Raw genomic sequence first — 20,669 nt, forward strand, 5'->3', positions numbered from 1 at the left:
GCCCATCAGTGTACAGTGGTCAATCATCCTCGCGTTCTAGAACAAGCCCCCGCACTCCGGCCGGGGCCGGCTCAGAGTCAAGTCAGTACGCGCCGAATATCATGGACCGAACATCATTGATTAGACTATGATAAGTCTCTCCCCTCGTCGAAGAGACGTGTCCCGGTTTCTACAATGCCTATTTCCAAAGCCAGCCCTTCCCATTGGGCACATACGCACGGGAACCCATATCTTTCACATTGTTCTTCACGATCTCCCAAAACCCCTTTACAACCTCAGTCCTTGCCCATCGCTCCATCGAATCTCGGTCACGAAACCGCGCAAAGATTCTCGCACTGATCTCGTCGTCCTGCCCCCGCAGCGCCAAGAACGTGAACACGTCGTCATCATCCTTCGCTGCGCGACACAGCATCTTCAAAGCTCCGAGGACTTCTGCACGCGCTGCAGAGTCTGTGCATCGTATCTGGGTGTCTTCCATGATGCCGCACTCCGCCTTTCGGTCGCTGCGGTCGAGGAAGCCGCCCGCGACGTCGTAGTGCACGAGGTCTAGGCCCGTCGCCATGACAGGGAGCGCGGCTGGGAGGAATGATGTTGTCATCGTTTCGGACTTCAGGTGCACATCGTAAAGGTCCTCACGTGAGGAGTATATCTCGAAGGCGAAGAGGTAAGGTGTCCGTGATGGGTTGTCAGCGTACTCGAGGGGGAGCCCAAAGTAATACGTGGTAGTATTGGGCTCTTTGGCGAAAACGTAAGTCGCCAGATCATCGTATGCTGCTTGCCACTGTAGTCGTCAGTACATGAACAAGATAGAGAAGAAATGAGGGCCATACGTCGTCATAGTGGTCCGGAACGATGTTCACGTTCCCGAAGAGAATCAATTTGCCATCCAGTGATGGAACTCGAGGGTTGATTGCAGACTCAGAAGCCATGCTCCGCAATGAAACCGAGAAGAATGGTATTCTAGCGGCTACTTATTTCTTGTAATATGCGTTTAGTGAGCCATTCGTTGCCATACAAGTTCGCAAGAGGCTGCGCCGTCTTATCTAGGACTATCCTACACCTGAGACCTGATGTGGCCTCTCATTCAAGATTGAATGTACCTCAACACGCCACTGCTGCTTACACTGCATCAAGCACAAGTCTCAGCTATACAGTCGCTGCCGGTAACCCCGCAGCCGAGAATATGATCTTTGGTCGCAGGTCAAAGTCGCCCGGAATAACATAACCGAAATGATATTCATTTCCTGACCAATGCGATGCGTATCAGTCACAGCCTCTTTCACGGGGAGGGTCGAGCAGAAGGATTTGAACAAGACGAAAGGCGAAAGAGTGGAATGGCGTCAACAGCAAACTACTGCTACCAAGCTACGAGAAACCTTGTCCATCTCCGACCGGCAGCTCTTTGGATGATCCAGCATGTTGAGAGCCGCGGTACGCTTCTGGCAGCGCCAGAGCAACATCCGACATTCAACCCCTCAGCGCACCCAACTCGACCTCAATAGGTCGCCCATCGATTGTGTCGATGCCATCGGGGTGCTCTCTGGTATGCACAAGAGCGAAGAAGTCCATGTCTTCGATCTCTTCGTCGGTGAAGTTGGTCAACTGTGTGTGGGACCTCACATCCAGATAGTTCTGGCAGTTCTCGCAGCTGTTGACTTCCCACCGACTCAGAATAGGCTTAATGTTAATAACCTTCTCAGGCCCCCCATTCTGTCCTTCCACCCATGTGGAGACAATGAAGGATCCACGAATCTTTGACCGATTGATTCCGCTGACAGTCAGCTTCGGGGCGTTGACCGCGTCGGCTTCCCGAATTGTTGCATTAACCTTCTGCCACTGGGGCTTTGCGTAGTCGTAGCCAAGCTTGACAGTGTCGATTACATCCTGATCTTATTAGTCATCTACGCAGACCGGACCAAGTATGGGTTTATTCACCTTCGAGGTCATCCATCGCTCGGTTCCCGTATTGGGATCTGCCATGGTGAATGGTTCAAGTGGCGTGTCGATGTCAGCCCCCTTGGTACCCTGCATGCCGGGGGTAATGTCGAGATGATCCTTCTGGTCGTGCTGGTCCTGCCACTTCCAGAACATGTAGTCAATGAAGCAATGGTGGAAGTAAAAGACGGGGTCGAAGGCTGCCGTCTCATTCTCTCCCATGTCGCCTTGCGAAGCTGAATGAACAGGAGTTGTGAGGCAACTCAAGTGGGACAACAGTGGGGACTTGAGGGTTTCCCGCATTCATCGTATTCCATTCCTGGACGGAAGCTATGTTGGAGAACACCGTGTAACTCGGTGCGTCCAGGGACTGGTGGTAGTTCTCTGCCACGCCAGGAAAAGACCCAGGTGCAAGCCACTTCCTGATGTTCTCATCCAAAGCTCCGGTGATCGTCTTCTGAGGCAGCGCTTCGAGGCTGCTGTTGCGGGATTTGACCTCCGCAACCTCCTCAGAAGCCACCCTTCCGGAGTAAGGATAACGAACAGTGGTGTAACCAACAGGCTTCGCGTGTGTGGCGTTGCTGCTGTACTTGAGGCCATCCACGGCCTTCTGCATGGTGTAGGAGTACAACGGGTTGTTGATGGTGTCACCGCTTGCAAAGGTGTAGCTCTTGTCTGTGAAAATGGACGGAAGTCCACCTTTCAGAGAGCTCTCAGATGTCTGGTTCCAGTAGGGCAAAGCGAGATGCCCACACCCTGGAGCACTTTGCAGAGCTTTCTCCACGCGCAAAAGGTAGGCTCTGTGCCAAGTTGGGAAAAGTACATTCCCATGAGAGCAGTACATTTCCTGCGAGTTTCCCTCAGGCCCAGGCAAGCCATGGTAGCTGGCGAGAGCGAAGAACGAGTTGGGATCTTCCGGGCTGAGCTTGCCGATGTAGTCGAAAGCTCTAATCAGAGTATCACGCTCCGATTGAGATAGCGTCTCAATATCCTTTATGACGTGTGACTTAAGCATGGTGGTGACAGTTACAGTTGTAGGTAGGTAATTGAGACGAGGATACGTGAATTAAAGACTAGCTTCAAAACTGCGGTAAATAGTGACAATGAAGTGAATGGAACTGATAGATTTCTGCTTCGCTTTATATCATGGACTTGCGAAGATAAGATCGAGATCTTGGTCTTATCATCCCCTCCGCTGATGACCCCTTACACCTGTGCACAGCAGATATCTCTTAGACATCTAAGGTACGTTTCAGCGGGAAGCTGATAAGCGGCTGGAAGTTGTAAAGGATATCATTCCTCAAAGATGTATATGAGGGTACTTTCACCCATAAAAGGTCGACGGTGCTAGGTGTTTGCGTCTAGCATCCATGTTGGAAGATCGGCATGTGAAATGGAAATCTTGTGTGTGTTTCCGATAAGAAAAGCCACTGTCTCAAACGATCGCGGTCATACAGCCGGTGTCGGCGTGCACATGTCGAACCTCACTGTGGTGGTGAGCGAGCGTCATAACCCGATGTCTTAGAATTTCATCGTGCGCAACGTCTTTAACGGTAGAAAACGTGCCGGTTCCTAACGACGGCGAAAAGTCCCTTTTTAGACGAATTCAGAATTACAGGGCATGGGAATGATGCTTCACCACAGAGAACTCCGGATGTCCCAACTCGTGACATTTCTTTCCAAACACCCATGTGCTGTACTTTGGCCTGGGTGTTTCTGGTGAAAGCTAGGTTGAGTTGAATGTCTCGGGAACTAACAGAGAATCGTTCCGAGATGCCTTGGCAGACATGCGATCAACCGTTCGATATGTGACCGGTTCCCCCTCTTCTGCTTCGGGAACCAATGAGAGTAAGGGGTTCACGTTCGTCGAGCGGCTTCCTCACAAAATGCCTCTTGAACCCCTCATTTTTGACGTCATATTGAGCTCTCACTGATATATTCACGTAGCGTGTTCCGCATTGCGGTGAGGTCAAAAGTGTAACCTTGGAGCCTGGGCTTTCAATAGATCTTGGTGAAATAGAATGCATTTCCACGGCATCGTACGTTCTCAATGCATTACATGTGTCACTGGCCATTGCAAAACGGAGGGTCGCTTAGGCGGAAGTATTGAGAGGTTCCAGAAATCTTTGAGGTCATTCTTCGAGTTACATTGCCCAATTCGACGTGCGTAGTCCAAAGGCTTTGCGATGAGCATCTACAGAAGAACTCATCTAAACGAGCACTGATTCCTTCTTGAAGGGCGATTGAACGAGAACAACATAAGCTTCACGGTGTCATCGATCACTGACGTTCGCGCATCAATATGAGAGTGCGGCTATCCTCGGCTGGGACAAACATCTTGCCATGGGAACACCATGCATGATTTTCCCCACCATTCGGATCTCTTAGACTGGCTGTTTTCGGGTGTAGTGAGCGTCGCTGTTGCTTCGTTGCCCATGTCACTATGTTTCGCCAAGCCGTCGCTTCTCACCGAGGCAGTCTGGCATTGCTCAGCGTCCCACTTCGCCTCGCCAGAAAGCCAATGAGCTGATGCTGGCATTTCAGAGCTTAACGTCCATTTGCTTCTTGGTACCTGGCTTGGACACGGGCCGAACGCTCTTCTGTAAACCGGTCAATATTGTGGAGGCTTGGACGCGTGGACTTCTGAACGGGCTGGGAAGCTGTCTCAGATCGTGCTCGGTGTAGATCTCTAGCATCCGCCCTGAGCAATGAGGACCTGCGCGAATTAAATACTTATCCCAGTCCACCCTGATAGGTCTTCCATTCACCATGCACTTGTACTGAAGTAGATGCCTCATGCATATTTCCCCTAGCTCAATAGTTAAAAGCCTCCAGTCGCGTAGACCAGTGGGGTGTATCTGAATCCCTCACGTATGAGGAAGGCACAGTGACGCATCGTCTTTCAGCTCTGTCCGCGTCTAACCAAATTAGTCACACGTTTGCACTGCTTAATGATAGTTTTCGTTGTCTTACACGAAACCGGTTACCGGTGTGCCACTGTGCCAACGAAGTCCGTTCGAGTGCTGTCTCCACATTGATCATCGGTCCAACTGAACACTACATGAGACACCCTGGAGATCGCTGAATCCTATTAGCCAATGCTTCTTTTCCTAACCCTGTACCCCTTTAGGCTCTGCGGCTGTACCCGTGCGGTAGGTCGCCCGACATGCGGCCATATGCATTTTATTGTCAAATGGCATGATCTTTGCTGCCCTACACATATTGCCACAGCGACACAGATTGCCCTCAACCACTGCTGGCGTCTGTTTTCACGACTGTCTACGTCTTGGCCTCCTAGAGTCACTGAAAACCGTTTCGATCTAACTCTGCTCCAAGCGGGGTTGTCAACTAACATCGGCAAGGTACGCGCTAGTGGTGCGACAGTATTCAGAGCACCTGAGGTAGGTCGTTCTGAACTATGTGTCCATGCCCGTTCAAGGTTCGAAGATGCAAGTATGGAAACGGTTGAAGTCAATTATAGGTGAGAATCGTAATTGAGGAGCTCTCAGATCAGAGATGAGCTGCAACACTAGCCTGAACTAATGTGAGCATCGCCAGATTGGTACCACATTGTCTCAAGGCTGTTGTTGTGAGTGGCACTTCGTATCCATACAGCCCGGCCGTTGATCTGCAGGTTCTTACGACATGACGTGGTGGAAGCTGGCGAGAATAGACTGAGAATGGACGCGGCGGCTTTGGAGCGGCATGCCACGGCAGACGGAAATACCATCAGCGAGCCATAGCATTTGTAAAATACGGAAAAGAAGGACGTATCAGGATTTGGAGGAATTCTTTATACTTAGAGCTGCATCCCTCACTTCAGCTGCTCTCCCGTGAAAGCCCCATCAACCAGTCTCATCCTTCTGACAAACCTTCATCATGGCATCTTTCAAGACCACCGCTGCGAACGGGTCGTATCCTTACCTCAAAGAAACCCTCAAGGGTTCCAGCAACGGATTCAAGAATCCCACACGTGATGCAGCCACAGTCCCCGAGGATGAATCTCATCAGATCATCTCATCATACTTCATTGGGCCTCGGGCAGAGAACCTGCCATACTTCAAGGAGAACATCGACATCATCTTGAACAACCTCAAGCAAGCCAGATTGGACTATCGCTTTGACAATGACGCAGTCAGTCTGATCTCCAATTCACCACCTTTCGCACTTTATCTGATACAGGACAGGAATTCATCGACGAGAAAACGCAGGAATCTGCAGCTTTCAAGAGGTCCAAGGACAAGCTCAAAAATGCTGTCGACAAGGCCTCGGAGATTCTTGGCCGATCAAGCATTCCTTTCTGGTCACCTCGGTACCAGGCGCATATGTGAGTAACCATCCATTCGCCCGCCACTTGGATGATTCTCAACAGATTTTATCAGGTGCACTGATATGAGCATGTCCTCACTACTCGGCTACTTCATGACGATGCTCTACAATCCGAACAATGTCGCGCTTGAAGCAAGTCCTCTTACGACAGTCGCTGAAATTGAGGTCGGAGAGCAGCTCTGCGATCTTTTTGGCTACAACATCAACGAAGATGACACTGAGTCCCCAACAGGCTGGGGTCACGTCACATGCGATGGCACGGTAGCTAATCTCGAATCCATGTGGTAAGAACCCCGTTGATTATTGAATTTAACAAGCTAACATGCGTGGTCTAGGGTCGGTAAGTCATGAATAGTATCTGCCCAATACCTGGCTCATTGACCAACCGCGTCCAAGCTCGAAATCTCAAGTTCTACCCGCTGTCGCTTCGCAAGGCATTTGACGAAGGTCAGAAGCTGGATTTTCTCAAGGATAGCTTCCATGTCGAGACCTGCCAAGGGGAGAGAAAGCTTTTCACCCATCTTTCAACTTGGGAGTTGCTGAACCTCAAGCCGTCTGACGTCCTTGACCTCCCTGATAGACTTTACCAGGAACATGGAATCTCCAACAAGTTCCTCTCTGATCTCATGGACGACTTAACCATTCAGTCCACAGGCAAGGACGATCTGGAAAGGGAGTTTGGTATCGAGAAGCCAGGTCAATACATGCTGTCCAACACTCGACACTACTCATGGCCCAAAGGAGCTGGTAAGTCTTGAATGAAGGAGAAGAACGCTGTGGACACTAATGTGTCTGGACTCTTACAGCTATCTGCGGCCTGGGTTCCAAGAACGTCGTCGGTATTCCGGTAGATCTAGGAGCACGCCTCGATATTAGCGAGCTAGAGAACCAGCTTTGGGAGAGTCTTGAAAACAAGCAGCCGGTCTACGCAGTTGTGGGAATCATAGGATCGACTGAAGGTATGCTCCCGAAGACCATCTCTTTTCTAATAAACCAGATACTAATCTATCTCATGCAGAGGGTGCCGTCGATAGCCTCAGCAGCATTCTCGCTCTGCGAAAGCAGTTTCAGTCACGAGGCCTCTCATTCCTCGTCCATGCTGATGCCGCGTGGGGTGGATACTTCTGCTCCATGCTGCCGAAAGACTACCGCCCTGGCGATGTCATCAACCTTCCCACTGAGATGGGCACGACTGATGGGTTCGTGCCTGACGCCAGCCTACGCGCTGAAACTCAGGAAGATTTGTACGCCATGCGCTTTGCTGACTCCATTACTGTTGACCCTCACAAGGCCGGTTACATTCCTTACCCCGCAGGTGGTCTCTGCTATCGCGACAATCGCATGCGTTTCTTGGTGACATGGACAAGTCCCTACCTATCCCGTGGATCTGTCACCAGCATCGGAATCTATGGTGTTGAGGGAAGGTTTGTGGCATTCCAAAACAACGACACCTTCCTTCGAAAGAAGCTAAGACACGGACAGTAAGCCTGGAGCTTCGGCTATGTCAGCCTGGCTCTCCAACAAGACCATTGGTCTTACCCAGGAGGGATACGGCGCCTTATTGGGAGAGGTCACTTGGACCTGCACTCGGGTATGATCTGCCCTGCCTTCGTGTTTGACGTCGTTCAATGTACTGACTACAATGTTTGTGATGCAGCTTTCCGCGGAGTGGGCATCCCTGACCGACGCATCCAGCCCTTACATCTGTGTACCCTTCAACATGCTTCCGTCTGAGCTTGAGGAGAATGCGACGGAAGACAGAATTGAGGCCGAGAAGAAGCGCATCCGCAATGACATCGTCCTGAAGAGCAACGCAAGCATTATGAACGATGACCAGCACCGACCTGACGACCAGAAGGCTATCAAGCTTATGCGAGCGCTTGGATCTGATTTGAACATCAACGCTTTCTCGTTGAACTTTCGATACGCGGATGGATGCCTCAACGACGACATCGAAGAAGCCAACTACCTCATGCAGAGAGTCGTGGAGACATTCTCAGTCGACAGCCCCACTGATGATCCCACCAAGATTCCTCTGTACCTCACTTCTACCGAGTTCTCAGATGAACTCTACGGGAAGTGCAAGGCAAACTTCGTGAAGCGACTTGGCCTGTCACCGAGCACGCAAGATCTCATGGTCCTGCGGAACGTCGTCATGTCTCCGTTCCCAAGTGACGGCAACTTCACCAACGATCTTGCCGAGGAGTTCAAAAAGGTGGTTGAAGCTGAGACTGAGGTAAGGCGACCTGTCTGGTAGCATCAGTACTTGCTTTGGACTAATATCTCTTCTCAGGTCGTTCGCAAGCGCAACACATTGGCCCCAGACTTCCACAAATTTCTCATCCAGGGAACAGAGAAGATCTACCTCATTCACAGGCCTATGTTCCACGTCGCAAATCATCGACAGCAAGTCATCATGTCTGCCAAATTTGATGATCGATCTGAGGCAAAATACGCCGACATGAAGAATTCAAACCCATCGGAGCCCCTCGTTCTCGTGACGAAGCGAAAGGTCATGTTTAAAGACATTGCGGAGAGGGGCGGAAAGTTCGAAGGACAGATTATGACAGAAGATTCGTGCGTCCTTTCTAGCACTTCATTGAATAAGGCACATCATGGTTTGGGGCAGTCGCTAATAGCACCAACAGAGGTATCGTCATCCAGGATGTCACAGTCACGCTTGGCAAGACGGTTGTGAGTCGACCTTTGAACTCCAAGTGGCGGCTTGAGGAGTATCCGAGCACCTTCATGCCATTCTACCTCTACGGAACCCGTGAGTCTCTCCGATAAGATTGCATGAATTCGGTTCGCTGATAAATACCAAAGCAACGGAGGCAAACATCGACCACGTGATCGTCCGCGCTCCGAACACGCAGCTTTCGGCGGGCCGGTGTGACCTCAAGTTCTACAATGAGAATGACATGGACCCCGGAATCTGGAACAAGCCCTTGGTCTTGCTCATCGAAGATGTCCGCGAGGCCCCGATGCAGCCTTTCCCACCGAACAGCGAGATCGGCAGCAAGAATGGCGCGATCGTTGCCCACAACGACTATCATCGCCAGAATGCTTCGAAGAGTGCTTCTGCGGAGGCCAAAGCTACCCAAAAGAACGGACCAAGGGATTGGTACCAGAACGGTCGCAGCAACTGGTACGGCAATGGCAACAACAATTTTGCAAACAATGTGGTGAATGAAGCACAGAAGAAATATCTGTCCAACATTACTTGTTCGCGGTGCCCAAAGAAAGATGCAAATGGAAACAGTGATGGCGAGGCGAAGGGGCACAACATGGATGACACCCCTGAGCCACACACTAAGGCGAAGGTCCTTACCACGGAGACGCGCAGTGGTGCTGCCAGGGGATCGAATTTCTTCTTCCGTCCGGGGGCGACTTTCAAGGTAGGGGTATGGGAAGACAAGAACAGATCTGACGAGAGTTCGAAGTGGGCTTGCTATGAGCTGGGCAAGTTTGTCGGCCGTGGAACCCTTACTCTTGGCGACAGCGTGTTCGTCGACAGCGAGGCAATGAACTTCGACCCCTTCAAGAGGGTCGAGAAGGTTACAGAGTGGCGCCGGGAGTTCGATCAGATTGGCAAGGAATTGGCTTAGTTACCAGGCGTCAATTGATCTCAGTCTACCATGTAGAGTCTGACACTACTAAGTCTAGGCATCAATGCACAAGCAATGTGCCACATCAATACTTTGCATCCTTACAGTTTGCAACTCCTACTCTGAAAGTTCAACATCGTCAACTTGGCATCGGCTTTGTCCGTGACTTGTTTAACCGGCAGTAACTACAAGCAGATCTTTGAATGTTTTGTTCCATGCTAGAAACGCGAGTTCATGTGTAGAAATCCATTCCTAGTGCTCTGACGAATATGCCGTTGGTTGCAGTGGAGTTAAACAGGTATTGCTGACTTAACGACAGGGCAGTATTTGACTATGATCTGCCGGCATAAGGTAGCATTTGTTGGAGTCAGGGGCAACGGAGAGGGCGATGGACTGGTAGCTTGGGGGCCAAACTAAGTAACAATGCACGACAATGCAAGCTGCCCAGCACCGATAGACACTAGACATTGGTCGATATTGCTCCGTGAGGTGACCTTGTCAGTTGAGCGAATTGAATCATGCCGATGCTACGGAAGTCGATTTTTCATCTGCTTTGCTGGACTAGTTCTTCCTTACATGTCCTTCTTCCCTTCTAATTTTTCTTCCGCAGTTTGCCGCCTGGAGGCGCACCTTGTTGACTGCCGTATGACTCTGACGGGGAAACATGTGGAGGGTCACAGCGTAACCTCTATCTTCCTTGCATGTATTGTCCAAGTTTACGGTATTATCGCTGACGCTGAAATTTGAAGAGTTATCTATGAGGCTACAGTCGGTCCAGTCGACACTTTTCCGGGACACGAACTCTTTTTTTTAGATGTCTTTGTGATTCTGAGCGATAGGTAGCAGTGCGGCAAGTCACTTGTTTCTCCAAGGCACTTGGAAGTAGCCTGTCTGGCTTATTAGTGTTCGTTGATTGACGTGTGGAGGCATTGCATTCAATTTTCCCTTACCCATCCCGGTTCCCACAATGTGGTTTGTGGGGAAGGGGGCACTATTCTACACTACGAAGTAGCCCAGCACTGCGGCAGTTGGTTTCGGGGTCGCCGTCACCGCGAGATTTTCTGCTGCTTGAATCATGAGATCTTAACATGACATCCTTGCACAACCCAAGAAATAGAGTTTCGATTGTATTAGGGGCTGTCAATCACATCTGATTTGAGCTTTCACCCCTGGACTCACTGAATCGTCCCGCAAACCACACTTCGGTCGCATAATGCGAGCAAACAGAGATGAACTATAAAAACCATCTGAACCTTTGACAGCCATGTTCTAGCATTTAGTGCAACCCACAGACACTCGTTTCCCTCGTTTCCAACCATTCAGTCGCTTACGACCAGTCACTCACTTACAACAACCCAAAAGTCACTCACTACCACCTTCATCATGCAGCTTCCTACTGTTGCCGCTGCTGGCACCCTTATGCTCGTCGCTCTCTCCAAGAGCGTGCTTGCTTGCGATGGCTACCTCTTCTGCCACTGCTACAACTCTGATGGCAAGCCCAACGACGCCGCAACTCAGACAGTCTGCAACCGATACGACACAAAGTTGGCGAAGATGATTGATGCCAACGCCTGGTCTGATGGTGCCAAGGAGTGCCAGTACATTGGACCCGAGGGTGCGAGGATCGGCAAGTACTGGCATCCCTACGGCTACAGCAACTGCCAATGGCGCGAGATGTGCCAGGCTGCTGGAGCCACTGGCACAGACTCTAGCTGCAGGGACACTCCCCCTGTTGGCGGTAAGAGCTACAGCGCCGGAGTTGCTTTCGTCCCGCACAGCTAGATAGGCGACGTTGGATGCTATTCTTGGTCACACTTCTAGACCCTCAAATCGAGTACGGGTCAAGTTTGTGGAGGGAATTTACGTTAGAAAAGCTGGTTCTCACATCTGAGGACGGCATTGATACCAAAATAAAAGCGATCTGTTTGTTCCATATCAACTATTTAAAGTACCACATGACCCAGACGTGATAAGTGACAGCTCCAGTATCATTTGCTCCTTGTAGCAATGTTCTTGCTTCTGCCTTTAAACCCCCCAACCAAGACTATTGGCCTGTCCTTGTGAGCGAGTTAAGTATCTGAATTACTGTTATACAGCATCGTCGCATGACTTGCGTGTCTGGGTTTTCTTACACTTAATTGGGCACGTGATGTTAATTGGTGAGTTCATAAGCATGGAGACGCTACTTCCTGCTTGCTGATGATAAAGGCATACATACGTAAGTACGTAGAATCCAGTTGTACATGCTTGTTGCCTGATTCCATCTGTATCAGCCTCCTTGTTAGGCCTCCCCTAGTACGCCTTGATCCCAGCAAGTCTCAGCAGATCATCGCTTAACTCTGGCTTCTCAAGAGGTTCGGACCTCCTCTTATCAATGGTTCCATCAGGGAGAGTGGGCTGGTTTGTTCTCAGAACGATATTGTCGTGGGGCCAATGCGTGGTAGCGAGCCAACGGTTGAAGGCCTCTGCTTTTGCAGCCAGTACTTCCTCTGTCGCAAATGAGGCCGGCGCATATGAAACATAGACTATGGTCCGAATTCTGTCACTTGATGCCGTAGGTTCCGCGCCAAAGTGGATCAGTCGTGAATCCCAGATGATAAGGTCCCCTGGCTTTGCAATGACCTTGTGCTCACGATAGCCTCGCTTCTCAAACCAAGCAATCTGATCCGGTAAATATCTGAAAAAGTCTTTTCGTGTCCACTCAGATCGCTCTGTATTCTCTCGGAAGAACTGTTCCGTCACCTTGTGTGAACCGGGGTACACGGTCAAGCCTCCATCCTCTGGTCCAGACTCCGATAAGTTCACGATACCCTGCACACACTGTAGGCCATTTCGGTACGGGCTTTGGTCAACGTGGGGCCACTTCTCACGCGGAACATGACCGGCCCTTCTCGGGAGTGTGATGTTCAAGGCGTCGAAGGAGACAATAAGCTCGTTGGTTTTCCATATCTTAGAGAAGATGTCGACTACTCCGGGCTCGAGGCGGATGTCCCACATGAACCTTTCGTGAACAACCCCATAATGATTGAAAGTGTTGATCCCAGAAACGAAGGGCAGATTTTCTGGCGTCCATGTAGGAGGGAATTGCAAGTCGAGTGAGGAGTTGTCGAATGATTTGAGCCAGCTGAAAGCGCGATTTTGGTATTCGACCGCCTTTTCCTGACTTATGACGTCGGGAATGACAGCGAATCCATCTTCTTCGAAACTTTTACGCCACGATTCTTGAGCCATTTCGTGCTTTAATGCTGGGGACGAACGTGACGTTTGTTGTAAACTCTCCGTCGTTGCTGTTGAGCTGAACGCAAAGTTGGAGTGAAGAACAAGGAACAAAACTTGGCAGTTCATGGAACTTCGACACGGAGGCCTTTGAGTCGTATGGCATCATCCGGCATCTCGTATCACGGAACATGTAACCTCGATTATGTGCTCCGACAGACCCCATAAACGATTACATTGTCACGTATCATCGCTTTGCAAAATCACGACACTGCGAGGTCGGGATCGGGTGCAGTCCGATGCGGGTCCCTTAACTATCGGAACTTTGCCGGCACTGGTTCTGACGTCCAATGGCCATTACGGGTAGGTCGTCGTGTTTTAGTCGACTATAGGTGGGTTCCTCAAGGCGACACCTTCTTTCTGATCGATCAGTTTAACACGCATTTTGCTTGCATAGATTGTGAGATTTTGCTTGTAGCGATTACTCGTGAGATATACATGTACTTAGAAACTTGAATGGGCTCGACATTCCATCATGGTCCCAACAGAGACTACACAATTTCCCGCAGCCTCGTATATATGGCAGGCCTGTTATTTTCGTGGCTCTAGGGTTCCCCTGTGCTTTTGCTAACCTCATCTTCATCACGCGATGTGTCATCTTTGATGTTGAGAGACCTCACGACTATGTAGGTAGGGATAAGTGCCAACCCCCACGGGCCAAAATTGACTCCAACAGCGGCGAGCAAAGGCGCGTGTGTAGAGCTGATGCCAGATGCCACAGCACCCCCTGCTGCCTCAACAGCGCGAACAGTTGAAGTAAAGCGGATAACCTCAGCAGGACCTCGGGCCATGTATCCAGCCAACCAATAGCCATAGTTGTATGCCAGAGCACTGATTTTTTAGTTAGTTTAAGTATCGATGACAGGATGTACTTGATGAAGTACTCACAAGTTCACTTGAAGCAGAATGTAAAGAGCCCAGCCTCGGCCGAACCCATGGTCAGCCCAATCCAATGCTGGGGCACGTTGACCATACTCCCATTGAATCACAGTTGCCCAGATCCAGGTCCCACCAAACAGGGCCATCATACCGAAGTACGCAAATCTGGCTCTTTGATTGATGGTGAATCTGGTCCAGTCGAGAAAGTGGCCGAAGAAGAAGTTGGCCGTGATCTGTGCCAATGCTGAAACCAAGGAGGCTAGAGCTCTTGATCTGACTGAGAAGTAGAGCGAGAGATAAGATCCTGCGTATGACAGTAGAAATGTGGCGTAAAAGAAGAAAGGGAAGCTAAAATTTAGTTAGCGCTTCTGTTTTAGGTGAGATATCGAGTGAGGGATTGGTAGCCTACACAAAAAGAAAGTCTTTCCGGACCAGAATCTTAGCAACGGCCTTCAGCTCAGCAGTCGTCGGAATTTGCTCGGCCTGGGAGACTTTCCTGCCATCTTGACGCTGGACCTTCTCAGGGGGTGAAAGCAGCATGGCAACGAAGGGGCCAAGGCATTCTGTTAGAACAGTTCAAGTCAGAAGATCCTCCAAGACGTATGCATCAATGAACCGGCCGACTCACGCAAGGCCACGAAAACAACATATGTTCTCCAATCTGACTTTCCCGTTGTTTTCCCAGTGGAATCTGAATCCAGTCAGTATCAGGTTTCAATGTGTTGGCGCAGTGCATACTGAAAGCGAGGTTGATGGCACCACCGACGATTGAACCGCCCTAGCATTCGTCAGCAACGACGTTCGCCATTGAGTTGAAATCCTTGGTAAACTCACATTACGGTAGGCAAGCCAATACGCAAGATATCTTCCACGGTTCTGATCTTCGGGGTCTGACGCAAGATGAGTCAGTCAAGACACAGGTTGTAGCACTTCTTTGTGATCGCAACTTACAGCTTATCATGATTGCGCCTTCAGCTGCCCAGAAGATACCTTATTTCTTCGTCAGATTCACAAGACAATAAACGATGTGCGTCCACAGGCGGCAAGCTGTGAAAAGAAGGTCGGCAGGGACGAAGATACCTGCTGTGATGCCACAGGCTGCAGAGCCTAGATACACAAACCATTCCTTGCCGTATCTGTTGTTCGTGTACTACGACGCTGAGTAAATGGCGCTGGCTTTCTTCAGTAGCCTTCCGAAACGTGAAGTAATTACCATTTTACTCACTATCCTGTTGTTCCGAAAATCAAAGCATTTTTCAATCCAATCTTGTTAGCCATTACGCTTCCCATTGAGCAAGTGACAACCATCATAACCCCCAGAACAGCGTTGGCCGACCTGTGATTAAGTCAGATTATAACCTAATGCAGCATAGTGCCTTAGATGCGGACATGACAAGGTATGGAGTCGGTTGCCCGCCAGCTCCAGTAGACTGCATGGCATTATACAGCCCAGGCGCAAAGAAGGCACAGAGTCCAATGACTGTGGCCTGGAAGAATACCGTTCTATACCATGTCCGCTTCGTGTGGCTTTGTTCCCCGATGATGGCGATTTCAGCGTCAGGTGTCGTCTGTGAGGTTTCCTCATGAGGGAGTTGTTTAGGATTACTCATGATGTTCGGATAGCTGGTCTACCCTTTGAGCTTTTTTGGTAGACTTGATGAATCGATTGTACGAACCTACGATGCCAGGCGCTGGTAATTGAGAACAAATAAGACTTCCGATTTGTTTTTACAGAGTCTCCAGTCCCCTATCCCGATAGCGGCGCTTTCAACGTGTCGCGATATCCGGTATCATGACGTGCTCAGAAAATCTCCACCACAGCCCTGTCAAAGGATCGCGGTCGCGCTAGAGGAACATTACGGGCTTGCAGGGTCGATAAAACTATTCAGAATGGTCCATGTTTCCCGGACGACGAAGATGAAAGATGAGTGAGCGGTTGCAAGACAGTCAACAAACTACGGCCACCGGCGTGAATGACCATATGCTGGAGAGAGCTTATTAAATGAAGACTCAAGAGTCACGATCTAATCCAACAACGCCAAATGGATAGGTTCTATGTACATCAACGGCCTTCAGCGGCCCAACAGAGACCTGATCGAGTCGACCACACTGTTGTTTAGAGAGCGGTACTTCACACCCAAAATGTCCTTCGACAACCCGGCATCAATACTAGCTTCGGCGGCGGTCACGTCGCTCTCGATGTTGGTAGGGACCTTATCAGCCAGCTCTGAAAAATTATCTCGGGCAATTCGAGCAATCTCAGCGTTGCTGAAGTCACCCGCGTAGAGGAGGAACCGCTTGCCAGCAGCTTCGGGCACAATCAGTGCCTGGACATGAGCGAACGCAGCATCGCGCACATCGACCCACTGAGGAGACCCGGTGGGAGGAATCGAATCCTTCCATTTGCCCTCAATGATATCGACGAACGCCGAGTTGGAAGTATTGATTGAACCAAGGTTGTCAAGATGGTGTACAACCGGTCCGAGGATGAGAGGCGGCAAAATCGTCGACAGGGCGAAGTGTGGCTTCTTATCGTTGACAAAATCCCAGGCTGCCTTCTCTGCGAATGTCTTGCTGGCAAGATATGCGAAGAATGGGTTCGACGAGGCTTCTTCTCGAGTGATCGGGTTCCACATCTCAGGGGTCAAGACCGGAGGGGGCGCCTTGATGTTGACCGCTGCGGCGACGGACGAGGTAATCACAACCCTCTTCACATTTGGGGCATAGGCAGTGACGGCGCTGAGAAGAGATATGGTGCCTCGTATGGCCGGATTAAGCATCTCGGTCTCGGCATCCTTGGACTGGAAGTGGAAAGGGCTTGCAGTGTGTATGACTGCCTCCAGGGTTGGCTCTGCTTGAATAGCCTTGTCGAAAGCGCCATCCACTGTCATATCTGAAATGACAGTGTAAGACAGCTTAAGTTCTGACTTGGGATGAAGAGCCAGGATATCGCGGCCCTTCGCGTCCGATCGGACCGCGACAACGACATCATGACTGCGCAAAAGATGTATTCCATCATTTGGCTTTCATAGCGAAGAGAGTGACTGAAACTTACCCGCCATCTAAAAGCAGTGACAGGCATTGGGCTCCCAAAAAGCCGCTGGCGCCCGTGAGGAAGACCTTCATTTCGTCGAAAGTTCAGAGGAATGTTGTATGCGTGATTATGGCGATGAGAATAACTTTCTTATCATATAAATCCGACGGAAGGCTCTTATAGTTGTACTTCTAACGGGTATTTGCAGTGGTTTTGGCGGCATACATCTTTATTTGACGTGGTCCGGACTTAAGTCGCGTCGGGCCCTGAGCAAGTCAACGAAGCTGACGGTTTTGATGGGCCAATATCAGCTTCTGCACTCCATGGGTGGATGTTCGAGAGAACCTAAGACAACGTCGACCCTTATTGGACACTCTGTTCCCTTGAAACAGGGCAGCCCCGGTGCCACACCTGTTATCAAGACCATGACCCATTGTCGAAGGCATATTTCATCCCACCGGCTGCAAGCTGCTGACACCCACGGACCGAGTAACTGATAGCATCAAGACTGTGGATAACGAACGCCAAATTGGCCCCCGCTCAAAAGCTTTCCTCGGCTTTTGCTGGAAGTTGAGGGAAATTGACGGAAGTTGAGGCGAGTGCTTAGGAGGTGGGCGATTCTCCAGGGTGAGAGGACGGTCCGCCCTCCATCAGACACATTTTAGGAGGAGAGAAGCAAAATCGTTTTTGGAAACAAGTCAGACTTGAAGAATGACGCTAGGAAACATTCAATACATAAGTACATGTCAGGGTGTATGCGGACTAGGCTCGTCCACCGCCTCTGCAGCCTGCCTTGTAGACCGCTTTGGACTGCCCTCGAGACTCCTGGCATGGATGTGCTCTGAATGCAAGCTAGCTGATCCATCCGGCCTGCCGAAAATAAAGACGCGGAAGAACTGTCGGGTGGTCGATATGCATGCCGTGAAAACACCCACGCAAAGCTCAATGTCCGACCATATAGCAATTTGAAGCGAACCCACTGTTATCTAAGTTAGCAAGAATGACGAGATACTGGGGTTGAGTCAATTACCTGTGAAATTGTGTGTTCCTTGATGGTAGTGGACAAGAAGCTTCAGCCTGATGGTGCTAGCTGCTGTGAGACTGCGGTGGGAGGATCGAAGTTAACAAAAACCAGTTCACTTTGGAGACTTCACTCGAGCCACTTACAAAATCCCCAAGCTGAACATGAACATAAGCCCAAACTTCTTGCTCCACTTCATGTTCAAGCCCAGAATCTGAGTGAGAGGTAGTATGAGCATCCAAATATCCATTCCAACTTGGATCGCCGAGTAGACCATCGCAATGATGACAACGTCCATGCATGTACCCAGACTTTCGGAGTCGCGTCGCCAAGCCGTCCAAGCAAGGTGGATTGGTCGACATTGGAATATTCCGAGGAGAAGAAACGTGACGCCGATTACCAGGTTGAACGCTTGTGTTCCCCAAAGGACTGCTCGAAACCGCTCGCCAGGGAAGATTCGTAGATACATGAAGAGAATGGACGCCTTGAGAAACGCTATGGTGCTGTAATATAGAGCTTGTACAATGTAAAAGTTCTGGTTCGTGTTAGATATTGCATCATGTACTGGGAAACAGCCACTCGCCTTGAAATACTCTGTGATTTGATCAACAGTCAAAGACCACATGTCTTGACCAGCACCGTTCTTTCCCGCTAGAGGAAGATGTTAGCTTTTGAGAATATTACAGCAGTTTTCTGGGAGCACGGCTATTTACCATTTGCATTCAACGGGACGAACGCAATGAGGAAACACTGCGCCCGAGAGTCAGATGCGGTAAGACTACTAGATCAGCTTACTCACAAACGTAGCTAGGATCATCAAATCGTCGGCATCCCATACGGAGACACGTGAAAACTTGACGACCATCCGGGTGATTATTGACAGAGTAGGCAGCACGAAAAACATGACCAGCCGAGGAACTACTGTCGAGGTGAAATCATTTTCTACTGGAAACCCACACTCGTACCATGTGTAGTTCTGCGTGGCTATCGGGTCTTATTAATGGCTTCTAGCTGAGGAGGAGATTTCCTTACCTAGGGCGTCGATTGGCAAGCAGTGATCGAGAACGCAATCTTCCACAAAATCGATGTAGTTCGGATCTTGGCACAGACACGTCTGATTCGACGTAGGACAGGCTGTCCTGTTCAAACCTTCGGCGATGCATGGTTGCTATCATTCAGTCAGTTACAGGTCGAAGGCCGAAAGGTAGAGTCGCGTAGGCTTTCATACAGCACATGTCGGGACGGTTTCTATCGACGATGCCTGGGTAGCTACGACCCCGAGGAACGGGAGGAGCCATGTGATGATGCGCGTGGAACGCATCGCGATGACTAGGGAGTCGTGGCCTAGAAGCTTTAGCTCAAAGACCCCGTCGATCAAGAAAGAGTCAAAGCTTTAATCAGCGAAAGCGCATTGACAGGCCGAGTGCGAAGTTCGCGGTTGACTGAAATGCGATGAAGAGGTGGTTAGATGACCGGGCCGAGATTGTTTTGATGCCGATTGCTTTCAAGTTCTGGCCAGACCGATGATGTCTCAAGTAGCTGACATGGGAGGCGCCTGAAATTAGCGGAATTCTTTGAAGGGAAAAAGGGTTGGAGGACCAGAGAGGGCCTAGCGCCTATTAATGTCCTGCAATGAAATTTCTGTTTGCGGTCAGCAGACTTCTTCGAAATGGCTGGATTTTATGTCTTAGATCAAAGAGGTCGCGATTGAAATGTCATCAGGGTCCATGTCCCAGAGCTTGTTCAATGCCCGGTGTTAAGATCAGGCCGAGGCCCACTTTCCCGGGATATCCACTCTGGAACCGGACAGGACCCGATCTCCGGCCGGAACAGATTTGTACGTACTCGTTTCAGCCGGTGCTGCTCCAGAAGATTCGCAATTTGGAACTACGTGGAATCTAAGGGAACTTTCTCCGTATACTTACTGGGTGGCCTGCCGAGTACGCCAAGCTGCGCATCGATGAGTGCTCGCTGAGATGGTGGTCTCCCCCAGGCAACGAGCTGACAAGAAGCTCGTCATACCATAATCTTCGCATCGCGCTTCTTCAACTACTTCTTTTTCTATTTCTTACTTGAGATTTGAGACGGCGGTGAAGAACACGGTGCTCGTGGACTCTCCAACCCGACGATGTGGCTTAGGAAGTTGGGGCATCTAGCGGTGGCTTCTGCCACGTCGGTTGTGCTGGGGCGCTGTCCGATGACGCGAAGCAGTCAGTGAAAACACCGCGCGAAACCCATGCCTCTGCATCATTTGATCAAGTTCTGCCGAAGAAAACTTGCAGAAAAAATCTTCAAGCTACACAGAAAGTGCAAAATTGCGGAAAAGTCTGCCAGCTCGAGGGAGGCAACCGGAAGCCTTAATAGCTGAGGACCAAAAAAGTAGATTTAATCGTGCTAAGCCTTGTTCTAGGATAGCTTGGCACCATAAATTCTATTGGTCATGGAGGATGGCAGTCAGTCGGGTGACCTTTTAAGTGAGCAAAACTCACCAGCGGATAAGGCTGCAGGATCCAAGGTGTGCCATTCCTCTACACCATCTTTCTCTCAACTGGCGGCCCCCAAAGCCAGGTGAAGGCAGACTCTGTAG

General features: G+C 50.2%; 6 protein-coding genes across 6 annotated transcripts; 3 read left to right on the forward strand and 3 right to left on the reverse strand.

Moving 5' to 3' along the window:
- Positions 1 to 178: 178 nt before the first annotated feature.
- On the reverse strand, positions 179 to 929 carry COL26b_012039 (uncharacterized protein; the record flags this gene model as incomplete). Its single annotated transcript, XM_053184692.1, has 2 exons — positions 179 to 781; positions 831 to 929. 2 exons carry the CDS (start codon positions 927 to 929, stop codon positions 179 to 181), a joined length of 702 nt encoding a protein of 233 aa, XP_053031376.1.
- A 538-nt stretch (positions 930 to 1,467) lies between these two features.
- Positions 1,468 to 2,950, reverse strand: COL26b_012040 (uncharacterized protein; the record flags this gene model as incomplete). Its single annotated transcript, XM_053184693.1, has 3 exons — positions 1,468 to 1,884; positions 1,936 to 2,171; positions 2,290 to 2,950. 3 exons carry the CDS (start codon positions 2,948 to 2,950, stop codon positions 1,468 to 1,470), a joined length of 1,314 nt encoding a protein of 437 aa, XP_053031377.1.
- A 2,864-nt stretch (positions 2,951 to 5,814) lies between these two features.
- On the forward strand, positions 5,815 to 7,749 carry COL26b_012041 (uncharacterized protein; the record flags this gene model as incomplete). Its single annotated transcript, XM_053184694.1, has 6 exons — positions 5,815 to 6,069; positions 6,123 to 6,262; positions 6,318 to 6,548; positions 6,620 to 7,011; positions 7,071 to 7,223; positions 7,283 to 7,749. The coding sequence occupies 6 exons, from the start codon at positions 5,815 to 5,817 to the stop codon at positions 7,747 to 7,749; spliced, it is 1,638 nt and encodes a 545-aa protein (XP_053031378.1).
- A 235-nt stretch (positions 7,750 to 7,984) lies between these two features.
- COL26b_012042 (uncharacterized protein) lies at positions 7,985 to 9,872 on the forward strand (the record flags this gene model as incomplete). The annotated part of the gene is made up of 4 exons (XM_053184695.1): positions 7,985 to 8,500; positions 8,558 to 8,841; positions 8,913 to 9,037; positions 9,091 to 9,872. The coding sequence occupies 4 exons, from the start codon at positions 7,985 to 7,987 to the stop codon at positions 9,870 to 9,872; spliced, it is 1,707 nt and encodes a 568-aa protein (XP_053031379.1).
- Positions 9,873 to 11,255: 1,383 nt separating this feature from the next.
- COL26b_012043 (uncharacterized protein) lies at positions 11,256 to 11,654 on the forward strand (the record flags this gene model as incomplete). Its single annotated transcript, XM_053184696.1, has 1 exon — positions 11,256 to 11,654. The coding sequence occupies one exon, from the start codon at positions 11,256 to 11,258 to the stop codon at positions 11,652 to 11,654; it is 399 nt and encodes a 132-aa protein (XP_053031380.1).
- A 4,445-nt stretch (positions 11,655 to 16,099) lies between these two features.
- Positions 16,100 to 17,153, reverse strand: COL26b_012044 (uncharacterized protein; the record flags this gene model as incomplete). The annotated part of the gene is made up of 2 exons (XM_053184697.1): positions 16,100 to 17,021; positions 17,083 to 17,153. 2 exons carry the CDS (start codon positions 17,151 to 17,153, stop codon positions 16,100 to 16,102), a joined length of 993 nt encoding a protein of 330 aa, XP_053031381.1.
- Between the last annotated feature and the right edge of the window lie 3,516 nt (positions 17,154 to 20,669).

Source organism: Colletotrichum chrysophilum (assembly GCF_026319265.1).
Source record: "Colletotrichum chrysophilum strain AFK26 chromosome Unknown scaffold_160, whole genome shotgun sequence".
Lineage (NCBI taxonomy): Eukaryota > Fungi > Ascomycota > Sordariomycetes > Glomerellales > Glomerellaceae > Colletotrichum > Colletotrichum chrysophilum.